General features: G+C 42.4%; 1 protein-coding gene across 3 annotated transcripts in view; it reads right to left on the bottom strand.

Moving 5' to 3' along the window:
- SPAG9 (sperm associated antigen 9) overlaps window positions 1–11,516 on the bottom strand; it is a 150,358-nt gene extending 138,842 nt beyond the window's left edge. For all 3 annotated transcript variants that reach the window (XM_005890268.3, XM_005890270.2, XM_070389674.1), the window contains exon 1: window positions 11,063–11,516. In XM_005890268.3, coding sequence (XP_005890330.2) covers window positions 11,063–11,365 — 303 coding nt within the window. In that variant the 5' untranslated portion in view covers window positions 11,366–11,516. The remainder of the gene's footprint in view (window positions 1–11,062) is intronic.
- Between the last annotated feature and the right edge of the window lie 1,162 nt (window positions 11,517–12,678).

Here is a 12,678-nt window from a genome sequence, read left to right as displayed (position 1 = left end):
TTTCATTCCAATCCCAAAGAAAGGCAGTGCCGAAGAATGTTCAAACTATCGTACAATTGTACTCATCTCACACACCAGCAAAATAATGCTCAAAATTCTCCAATCCAGGCTTCAGCAGTACATGAACCGTGAAATTCCAGATGCTCAAGCTGGATTTAGAAAAGGCAGAGAAACAAGAATTCAAATTGCCAACATCCGTTGGATCATGAAAAAACCAAGAGTTCCAGAAAAACATCTACTTCTGCTTTATTGACTACGCCAAAGCTTTTGACTGTGTGGATCACAATAAACTGTGGAAATTTCTTCAAGAGATGGGAATACCAGACCACCTGACCTGCTTCCTGAAAAATCTGTATGCAGGTCAAGAAGCAACAGTTAGAACCAGACATGGAACAACAGACTGGTTCCAAATAGGGAAAGGAATATGTCAAGGCTGTATACTGTCACCATGCTTATTTAACTTATATGCAGAATACATCATGCAAAATGCCAGGCTGGATGAAGCACAAGCTGGAATCAAGATTGCTGGGAGAAATATCGATAACCTCACATAAGCAGATGACACCACCCTTATGGCAGAAAGTAAAGAAAAGCTAAAGAACCTCTTGATGAAAGTCAAAGAGGAGAGTGAAAAAGTTGGGTTAGAACTCACCATTCAAAAAACTAAGATCATGGCATCCAGTTCCATCACTTAATGGCAAATGAACAGGAAAACAATGGAAAGTGACAGACTTTATTTTTTGAGCTCCAAAATCACTACAGATGGTGACTGCAGCCATGAAATTAAAAGATACTTGCTCCTTGGAAGAAAAGCTATGACCAACCTAGACAGCATATTAAAAAGTAGAGACATTACTCTGCCAACAAAGGTCCATCTAGTCAAAGCTATGGTTTTTCCAGTAGTCATGTATGGATGTGAGCGTTGGACTATAAAAAAAGCTGAGCACCAAAGAATTAATGCTTTTGAACTGTGGTGTTGGAGAAGACTCTTGAGAGTCCCTTGGACTGCAAGGAGATCCAACCAGTCCATCCTAAAGGAAATCAGTCCTGAATATTCATTGGAAGGACTGATGCTGAAGATGAAACTCCAATACTTTGGCCACCTGATGCAAAGAACTGACTCATTGGAAAAGACCCTGATGCTGGAAAAGATTGAAGGCAGGAGGAGAAGGGGAAGACAAAGGATGAGATGGTTGGATGGCATCACCAACTCGATGGACATGTGCTTGAGCAGGCTCCAGGAGTTGGTGATGGATAGGGAAGCCTGGCATGCTGCACCCATGGGGTCACAAAGGTTGGACACGACTGAGTGACTGAACTGAACTGACCATGGGTGTGTGTGTGTTTATTTCTGGGCATTTTATCTTGTTTCACTGGTCTATATTTGTTTTTGTGCCAGTACCATACTCTTGATTACTATACCATTATAGTATAGTCTGAAGTCGTTTTGAGTCACTTCAGTCTTGTCCGACTCTCTGTGACCCCATGGACTGTAGCTGCCAGGCTCCTCTGTCCATGCCATTCTCCAGGCAACAATATTAGAGTGAGCTGCCATGCCCTCCTCCAGGAATCTTCCCGACTCAGGGATCAAACACACATCTCTTATGTCTCCTGCATTGGCAGGCAGGTTCTTTACCACTGATGCCACCTGGCAAGTCTGAAGTTGGGACCCTGATTTCTCCAGATTCACTTTTCTTTCTCAGGATTGCTTTGGCTATTTGGGGTCTTTTGTGTTTCCATATAAATTTTAGAATTTTTTGTTCTAGTTCTGTGAAAAGTGTCAGTGATAATTTGATATAAATTGCATTAAATCTAAAGATCACCTTAGGAAGTATAGTCATTTTGACAATATTGATTCTTCCAATCCAAAAACACAGTATATCCTTCCATCTGTTTGCGCTATCTCCAACTACTTTCATCAGTGTCTTATACTTTCCAGAATACAAGTCTCTGGACTCCTTAGGTAGATTTATTTCCAGGTATTACATTCTTTTTGATGTGATGGTAAATGAGATTGCTTCCTTGCTTTTTCTTTCTGATCTTTTGATGTTCATATATAGAAATGCAAGAGATTTGCATATTAATTATGAATCCTACAACTTTACAAAATTCACTGATGAGCCCTAGTGTTTTTCTGGTAGCATCTTTAGGATGGTCTGTGTGTAGTATAATGTATACTTCAAATTGTAACAATTTTACTACTTCTTTTCCAATTTATATTATTTTTACTTCTTTTTCTTCTTTGATTGCCATGGCTAGGACTTGCAAAACTATGTTGAATAAAAATGGTGACAATGGACATTCTTGCCTTGTTCCCAATCTTAGAAGCAATGAATTCAGCTTTTCACCACTGAGAATGATGTTAGCAATGGGTTTGTCATATATGGCCTTTATTATGGCCTCTATTCCCACTTTCTAGAGAGCTCTTATCATAAATGGATGTTGGATTTTATCGAAAGCTTTTTCTGCATCTACTGAAATGATCATATGCTTTCTTTTTATTTTCACTTTGTTAATGTGGTGTATCACACTGATTGATTTGTGGATACTGAAGAATCCTTGCATCTCTGGGATAAACCCCACTTGATCATGGTGAATGACTCTTTTAATGTATTGTTGAATTCAGTTTGCTAGTATTTTGCTAAGGATTTTTGCATCTATATTTATCAGTATCAGTTCAGTTCGGTTTCTCAGTTTTGTCCAACTCTTTGCGACCCTCATGGACTCCAGCACACCAGGCTTCCCTGTTTATCAACAACTTCCAGAGCCCGCTCAAGCTCGTGTCCATCGAGTCAGTGATGCCATCCAACCATCTCACCCTCCGTCATCCCCTTCTCCATCAGTATAATTGGCCTATAATCTTTTCTTGTAATATCTTTGTTTTTGGTATCAGGCTGATGGTGGCCTCATAGAAATAAGCATGGCAGTATTCCTTCCTCTGCAATTTTTTTATAACAGTTTCAGAAGGATAGGTGTTAACTCTTCTCTAAATGTCTGATAGAATTCACCTGTGAAGCCTTCTGACTTTTGTTTGTTGGAACTTTAACTACTGTTTCAATTTCAGTACTTGTGAATCAACTGTTGACATTTTTTATTTCTTCTTGGTCCAGTCTTGGAAGGCTGTACCTAAGAATCTGTCCATTCCTTCTAGGCGGTCCATTTTATTGGCATATAGTTGTTTGCAGCAGTGTCTTATGATCCTTTGTATTTCTGTGTTGTCAGCTGTAACTTCTTTTCATTTCTAGTTTTATTGATGAGTCCTCTTTTTTCTTGATGAGTCTGGCTAGAGGTTTATCAATTTTGCTTATCTTCTTAAACAATCAGCTTTTAATTTCATTGATCTTTGCTACTGTTTTCATCTTTATTTATTCCTGCTCTGATTTTTGTGTAAGTTTTTTCCTTCTACTAACTTTGGGCTTTGTTTGTTCCTCTTTCTCTAGCTGCTTTAGGGGTAAGGTTAGTCTGTTTATTTGAGATATTTCTTGCTTCCTAAAGATGGTATTGCTATAAATGTCCCTCTTAGAACTCCTTTTGCTGTATCCCAAAAGTGTCGGACCACCATGTTTTCATTGTCATTTGTCTCTAGCTTTTTTTTTTTTATTTCCTCTTTGATTTCTTTAGTGATCCATTAGCTGTTCAGTGACATATGTTTAGCCTCCACGTGTTTGTGTGTTTTTTTTAGTTTCTTCCCCTGTAATTGATTTCTAATCCCATAGCATTGTGGTCAGATAAGATGCTTGATATAATTTCAATTTTTTTTAAGTTATCAAAGCTTGATTTGTGGCCCAAGATGTGATCTGTCCTGGAGAATGTTTCGTGTGCACTTGAGAAGAAAGTGTATTTAGCAGCTTTTGGATGGCATATTCTTTAAAGATCAGTAAAGTCCATCTGATCTAATGTGTCATTTAAGGCCTGTGTTTCCTGATATTCTGTGTGGATGATCTGTTTCTTGATGAGAGTGAGTTATTAAAATCCCCCAAAATTATTGTGTTTCTGTTGATTTTTCCTTTTACAACTGTTAGTATTTGCCTTAGATACTGAGGTATTCCTATGTTGGATGCACACATATACATATATACAATTGTTATATCTCCTTGGATTGATCTTTTGATCATTATATAGTATCCTTCTTTGTCTCGTAACATTCTTTATTTTGAAATCTATTTTGTCTGATATGAGTACTGCTACTCTAGCTTTCTTTTATTTCCATTTGCATGGATACTTTTTCCTATCCCCTCACTTTCAGTCTGTATGTAGGCACCAGAAGTCTTACGTGAAGTCCACAGCCTTGTACTGAAGCTAATAACTAAATATCACTGGCCAAAATTTAAAATGTATAGAATTCACACACATATATTTTTAAATATCAGCTTTTTTGATAGACACATTACATACATTATTAAACTGCTTCTATGTTGATGTTTCTTATCTCAACCTAGAAATTTAGGTAATAGCTACATTCATTGTAAGTGCTGAGCACAGCAAAAAAAAAAAAGGGGTGTTTTTAAAATAACTCAACCATTAGTCAAGGGAACAAAAGAAAATGTATTTGGCTACATTATTCTAATACTAGTTCTCCTGGGAACCAAAAGTATTTAAGTATGTAGTGTGTAGTTAAAGGTAAGCTAAGGAATCCAAGAAACTCACTCACCAAACACAGGCACAGAACTGGATCAGTGACCTGTGGCATATACCACAGTAATCTAGTAAGTAGTTTTTACTCAACGAATCCATCCTGGTACCTTAGACATTTTCATAGTCTCTTTTGTGATTTTAAATAAGTAAAATGTGAATGTCACTATCCCAGGGACACATAATAGATACTTAGATACTTAAATTCAGAAATCTCTGGAAGGTAAATGGTAAACTGTTGATTGCTCAGTTGTGTCTGACACTTTGCAACCCCAGAGACTAGCCTGCCAGGCTCCTATGTCCACAGAATTTTCCAGGCAAGAATACTAGAGTGGGTTGCGAGTCCCTTCTCCAGGGGATCTTCCTGACCCAGGGATCAAACCTGGGTCTCCTGCTGCAGGCAGATTCTTTACCATCTGAGCCACTAAGAAATCCTGAAGGTAAATGGTAAGATCTATCTTAATAGCTAAACAATAATTATCTCTAATTACCATTTCAAAAGGTGATATACATACCCTCTCATCAAAGTAAGCACCATTCCCTGAAGAACAAACACATTGTTCATTTCAGAAAATGCCTGGAAGTAGGGACTGACAGGGGCAAGGACCTATCTACTCTGACAAGGGGCAGTGTGAAGCTTATTTCAATAGTTCAGCAAAAGAAAAAAGGTATTTTCAAAATATGAAAATATGTATTTTTAAAATGTAATAGTTTTATGTATAAAGTCATTTGCATATACAGAGATCAATGAAGCACTAAAGTGTACTTTGAGCATTCTAAAATTTAGGTTTAAAGAAGTTAAGATGTAACAGTCCAAAAAGCTGTTGACCCTTCCCGTAACTAAACCAAGAGAGAAATGAAGTCAACACCTCAATTATCCTTGGACCAAAAATCTTTAGTTCCCTAACGATACCACAAGATACTGGTTTTAAAAACCACTGGATTTCTTGGATTCCTTAGCTTACCTTCCTTGGTGGCTCCATGGAAAAGATTCTCCCTGCCGATGAAGGAGATATGGGTTCAATCCCTGATGCAGGAAGATCCCACACGCCACAGAACAGCTAAGCCTATGTGCCACAACTACTGAGCCTGTGCTCTAGAGCCCAGGAGCGGAAACTACTGAAGTCCACACGCCCTAGAGCCCGTTCTCCATGACAAAAGAAGCCAGGCAACGAGGAGCCTGCACACCACAACTAAAGAACAGCGCCCCCGCCCCACCTCACCACAATGAGAGTTGAGTCCATGCAGCAACAAACACCCGGCACAGCCAAACATAAATAAAGAAGATGAAAATAAAACACATGCACAAGTGACTTGAAAACTTCATGTCAAATGTTGTTCAATGGACCAGCAAATTGCTCTGTTCTAACAGATCATCTGTGCATATAAATAAACCACCATTCCACTACTGCTCCACTGTAGTGAAATAAAACCTACTTTTAAATCATTATTATTTTGCCTCACTGTGCAGTATGGGGGCTCTTAGTCCCTCCCTCCCCCACAACCAGGGATCAAACCCATGCCCCTGCAGTGGAAGCTCAGAGTTCTAACCGCTGGACCACCAGGGGATTCCCAAAATTAAATTCCTTTGATACCAGAGTAACAGAATTAAAACTAAAGAAGCATTATAAATATCAATTCAAATAACAACTCTGCCAAGGAAACTAAATAAACTTAATGTTGAAGCAAATATGGAATTTCTACTTTTAAGATCCTAAGTCCTCAACAAGTAAAAGCTAAAGTATTCAAAATTACTCTTCACTCCTGTCTTGAACTGAAAAGACTTCAAATATTCCTAAGTGTTTATTGAAGAAGTTAACCTTCACTGTAAATTATTTCACAAAGAAAAAGTTAATTTCCTTAGCATTTTTGAATAAAATATTTTTATGGGGACTTCCCTGGTGGTCCAGTGGCTGAGGCTCTGCACTCCCAATGCAGGGGGCCTTGGTTCAATCCCTCGTTAGGGAGTGTGATCCCACATGCCGCAATTACAGATCCTGCATGATGCAACCAAGACCAGGCACAGCCTCAAAAAATAAATTTTAATTTTTAAAAATAATCTATTTTTATGAAAGAATGAGAACTACAACATCAATATCCACACCTGCCTTCCATCATTCACTCTCATGTGCACAGACTTCCAAAGAAAACAACCTGATTACAAGTCTTCATATGCTGTGCTGTGTTTAGTGGCTCAGTCGTGTTGGACTCTGCGACCCCATGGTCTGCAGCCTGCCAGGCTCCTCGGTCCATGGGGATTCTCCAAGCAAGAACACTGGAGTGGATTGCCATGCCCTCCTCTAGGGGATCTTCCCAACCCAGGGATCAAACCCAGGTCTCCCACATTGCAGGTGAATTCTTGACCGTCTGAGCCACCAGGGAAGCCCATGAATACTGGAGTGGGTAGCCTATCCGTTCTCCAGGAGATCTTCCTGACCCAGGAATCGAACTGGGGTCTCCTGCGTTTTTTACCAGCCGGGCTACCAGGGAAACCCGTAAGTCTTCATATAAAACATCAATTCTTACTGCTTTAAGTTCTGATTCATTGGAAAAAAGTTAATTAGAAAATTCTCAGTAATATCCCTCACCTATGCATTTAATCACTTCATTTTAGACAAAAACCCACAGAAAAGTAGTCCTAAAAATCACATCTTCTTCCCAGCAAAGATATTCTGTCGTCATATATGCTTCTACTACTCAAGAAGGATGAAAAGGGTACATCTTCATTTTTATGTGCAATCTCCCTCCAGTCAATCATGCTAAACTCTCACTTTAAAACTAAATTCCCTATGTATAACTGGAGCACTTTGCTAAACATCTGAAACACAGCACTGCAAATCAACTATATTTCAATAAAATTTTTTTAAACGAATTTCTTAAGAAAAGTTTCCTTTAATTCATTTGCCTATTTCAGGGAAATTTTGTTTTAATTACTCAAAACAAATCATGTCTATTCTAAAAGAATTAGAACTTACACAAACAAAAACATAAAAAACACTAACATTTTCTTCCCAAGAATAACATCTCTCTCTAGATTTTTTTTTTTTTTGGTCCGTGCCACACAAATTGTGAATTCTTTTTTTAATCACTGACTTAACAGATCACAGATTTAACAGATCACAGATTCACAGGTTTACTCTGGATAGAGTAGACAGGAAATGTTGAGCTGAAGAAGCAAAATTTAAGCTGAGTCAAAAGTGAGGAGCTAGTCAGGATGAAGCTCTGAGGGAAAAGTATTCTAGGCCAAGGGGGCGAAGGCATCAGACAGTACTTGGTTAAATGGAAAAAAATCTATATGGTTGGGGACTTCCCTGGTGGCCCAGTGGCTAAAGCTTCATGCTCCCAATGCAGGGGCCAGGGTTACGTCCCTGGTCAGGGAACTAGAGCCCACGTGCCTCAGTAAAGTCAACGATCTCGTGTGCCACAACTAAGACCTGGCACAGACATAAATAAATATTTTAAATATATACTGTTGTTGTTCAGTCGCTAAAGTCATACTCGATTCTTGGCAACCCCATGGACCGCAGAATGTCAGGTTTTCCAGCCCTTCATTATCTCCTGGAGTTCGCTCAAATTCAAGTTGATTGAGTCATTGCTGCCATCCTACCAGCGCATCCTGCATTGACCCCTTCTCCTCAAGCCCTCAATTCTTCCCCATCATCAGGGTCTTTTCTATCGAGTCCGCTCCTCGCATCAGGTGGCCGAAGTATTAGAGCCGCAGCATCAGTCCTTCCAATGAATATTCAAGGTTGATTTCCTTTAGGACTGACTGGTTTGATCTTGCTGCCCAAGGGACTCTCAAGAGTCTTCTCCAGCACTACAATTTGAAAGCATCAATTCTTCGGCGCTCAGCCTTCCTTATGGTCCAGCTCTCACATCCATACATCACTACAGGAAAAACCACAGCTTTGACTACACATATATATGGCTGGAGCAGGGAGCCCAAAGAGTGGTAAGCTATAAAATGAGATTTCTTGACTAGCATTTGAAGGTGGTTATAAATCTATATAAAATCAGCCCTTCTTCAGACTATTTTTATAGACTCAAAACCAGCAGGTTAACTCCTCACAAGAAATTCAAATTAAAAAAAAAAAAAAAAAGAAATTCAAATTAAAGCAAAGAAAAAGACAGAAGGTATTCAAATTAAGTAATATTATAATAAAGATTCAATTTCTTATTTAAAGGCCACAAAACTTAGAGAAAATTAAACACAGAATCATTTCTGCATATTTTCCTAGGAGAGACTGAATTTCTGAGTACTTGGGTAAAACTTGATCTATGATCTCATATGAAAACTGGTAACAAGATGATTTTACATTTGTGGTCATCTAGCCATCAATATTCTTAGTCTCAGGTCATGTTTCATTACAGAATTTACCGGCATATTTGATAAAGCATAAATTACAAAAGAAGTCATTGGATATCCACTTTTTACATGTCATTTACTTAAGAAATTAATATATAATCCAGAACCTAGCAGCTTAGTCAGTTGTATTTTCTGATTCTGCAACCTGTGGCAGATGGTTTTCCTGGCATGTGTGACCCTGGCATTTTGCCCATGTTTACATGGACTGACAGGAGTTTAAGGCTGATGGGAGTAATTTCTTGCTTTTTAAAATTATTTATTTACTTATGGCTATACTGGGTCTTTGCTGCTGTGTGTGGGCTTTCTCTAGTTGCAACGAGCTGGGTGAGGGGGACAACTCTTCCTTGGGGCGTGCAGGTTTCTCACTGCAGCGGCTTCTCTTGTTGCAGAGCACAGGCTCTAGGGTGTGTGGGCTTCATTCGTTGTGAAGTGCACAGGCTTAGTTGCCCCATGCCATGTGGAATGTTTTCAGAACACAGATCAAACCTCTGTCCCCTGCATTTCCAGGCAGACTCTTAACCACTGACCCACCAGGGAAGTCCAACAATTTCTTTTATCTGCGATAATAAAGTCATGCTGGGCCTGTTCCTCACCTGTGTGTATATTCGGTTAATTCCACAGTCTTCCCATGTACATCCATAAAATAGCAAGGGCCCCTCTGAGCATGAAGATATGGCAAGTCATCTCAGGAGTAGTACATAAGCTCCATTCCATAAAGAGTGCTAGTAAACTAGTGGAAATTGTGATTCCATCCTTAGATTTTCTTTTCCAACCTTTCCTTCCATACTTGGAAATACTTTTGAAATAAAGTCAGTTTTGTTTGGCAAATTCAAGAGCATCCCTTTGAGACAAATGGATCGCAAAATCAGAACTAAAAAGCATCATGCAGTCAAACTTAAGGAAAACAAAAACAGTTTGACCTCGTACAATGGTGTTAAGTAAAATAAGTTTACATGGTGGTACTATTTAGTGTCAGGAAATGAGCTGCACATTGTTAAAACTTTTCAAGTATTTCTGAAAGACAGTATGTCATTCCTTCAATATTTAGTTATTTAGCGTCCTTCTATCACCACATATTTAGCCACATGCTCAGGAAACAAACACGAACAGGACACTTCACCTGCATCAGATAAATTCCCCAGAAATAATGCCAACACATCCTGAAAGCTAGAATCCTTGACCGCCTCAAGAAGTTAAAGACCCATCACTTGCACTCCAGAGCTCCAAAAGGCTCAAAGTCAAGGTTGGGGCACCGAGGTAACTCAAGTTAAAAGCTGAGGTATTATAAAGTTAAAAGCTGGCCAAGTGCAGTCTCTGAAAAGAGTTGCCAACTGTCACCCACATCTCCTTAACCCGCCCCCTACCACTTCCCCGTCCTTTTTATAGTTTTTAAAGGGAACTGTCCAAGGTTACCACCTGACAAGGAAGAATGCATTGATGTGGTATACCAATAAAATAAAATTGTATACTCTCCATATTTACAGAGTATTCCCATACGACATCTAAGTGTCGACAAAGTACCAACCAAGGCACATAACACATAAAATAAAACTTCCTCAGTAGGGTTAATATATCAAGAAACTGACCGAAAGAGGAAGATATCTAACTTCCCAAAGCAGCAACCCCCAGGAAAGGTACTGGAACCAGCGGAAGTAACATATCCAGGACAGTTGTTTAAAGGCGCTCCACCCACCACCCCAAGGTAAAAGTTTGAAACGCCGTCTGACTACCCCACGGTGGTCGGAAACTTCCCTAAACTACAAGAGGCAAGCACATATCCTAAAATACCGCTCTCAGCCAACCCCAGGTGCCCTCAGGCCAGGCTGTGGCTTCCTCCCCAGGCCTTGCTTCCCCCATCTCACTCTCTTCTCCAGGACACTCACCCATCTCCCTGGGCGTCCAATGCTGGCCGGGGGTACTGGGGCCTCTCGGCCGCCAGGCTCATTCCGACGAACCTCGGACTTAGGCCTGCCCCAAGGAGGCCAGCGCGCCTCCCCTCCGAGACGGACCGCGACCCCCCGGCCCTCGGGCCCGGCCCTCACCCTCCCCTCTGGCCGGCCTCACCTCCTCTGCGTGCTTGCGCAGCGCCTTCTCTCGCTCGTACTGGGTGATGAGCTGCTCGTTGTCGTCCCGGAGCAGCTCCAGCTCCACCTGGTGCTCTTGGTCCTGCGCGAACACCGAGTCCAGGTTCTCCAGCACGGCTACCACCAGTGGCATCAGCTCCTTGACCACCTCCTCGTCGTAGCGCCCGATGAGCCGCTCGAACTCGCGGTAGATGGAGCCGGCCAGGCCGGACACCCGCTCCGACATCACGGCCCCGGAGCCGCCGGGCTCCTCCTGATACACCACACCGTCCTCCAGCTCCATGGTGGCGGGCTGCCCGCCGGCCGGGGGCGTCTCCGGCTGAGGGGGCGACAAGGGCCCGCACGGGACGGGGCCGCTGCGGCTGGAGCTGGGGCTGGGCCCGGCGGGGTGGGGGCCCGAGCCGGAGGAGGGGAGGGGTGAAGCGAACGTATTCAGCCCAACCGCCGCTGCACCAACTGCCGGGGCGGCCGGGCTGCGCGCGCCACACGTCACTGAAGGGGCGGGATCCGCCCGTGTCGGCCCGTAGGGCGGGACCCCGCAGGAGGCCAGGCGCGGTCGGGGGCGGGGCCAATGCAGCACCCTGCGCCAGCGGAGGCGGCGTTGCGTCAATACTGGGCGCCGCGCGGACGTCGTGTAAGCCAATGGGAAAGACTGCGATAGGAGGGTGGTGAGAGGTACCCACCCCAGGCGCGATTTGCGGGGCGAGCCCCAAAGGAAACAGAGGGTTTCTGGAAGAGTGATTAGGAGTCCAGACTAGCTAACATTTTATTAGTTTTTACAGCACACAAAGGGTTTTCATATTTGGGCCTCGTCACAGGCTTGGTGCGGTAGACGTTTTGGCCTTCGTTTCACAGACGCGGAAAGTAGGCCTGGAGAAGTTAATGGTTCACTCAAGGTCACGCGGCTAGAACGGGAAGGAGGCCGATCAGGGACTCAAAGCAGTTCTAAGAATTTGAGAATTCCGGACTCAGAGTAGTGGAAAACAGGGAAAAGGAAAGCAACCTTAACGGGACAAGGTCTGCCTCAGTAATAAGGTGGTCTTGAAAAGGAAAGAATTATTTGGGGTTAAGACAGTAAGGATAGCCTTAAACAGAGGACGTGCGGAGCATCCTGGAGAAGAGTAAAACAAACTCCACAATCTTGCACTTTCCCAAACACTAGTTTCTCTCCTCACGGACTACTTGGGAGAGTGGTATTTCCTGGCTCCAAGCACCCTCCTTTCCTCTAATCTCTAAGCAGGGCAGGCTAATGTGGGGTGGAGAGTAGAGGAGGAAAGAGGTGGAGTCACTGGGATGAGTAAGTCCGATGGTACGTGAGGTCTCTCGCCGGCTGGTAGAAAATCACGTGTGAGGAATGACAACACCCAAACCTCGGGCGGGCTGAGTCAAGGATCACTTCCTCGTGTTCTGACCGCTGCAAATAGGGCAGAAAATACACCCCAAAGCCCCTTATCTCCGGGGCAGGTGACGGAAGAGTACTGTCGCCTCAACTCCTGTAATAGGGCCAGGAAAGGCAAGATTTGAGTAAAGAATGGTTCAGTGGGGAATCAGCTACCTCCCAGGATCATAAAAACCCTCAATTTGGTATTTACAAGT

The sequence above is a fragment of the Bos mutus genome, chromosome 19 (assembly GCF_027580195.1).
Source record: "Bos mutus isolate GX-2022 chromosome 19, NWIPB_WYAK_1.1, whole genome shotgun sequence".
NCBI lineage: Eukaryota > Metazoa > Chordata > Mammalia > Artiodactyla > Bovidae > Bos > Bos mutus.
This window is presented reverse-complemented; position numbering and strand designations above follow the sequence as displayed.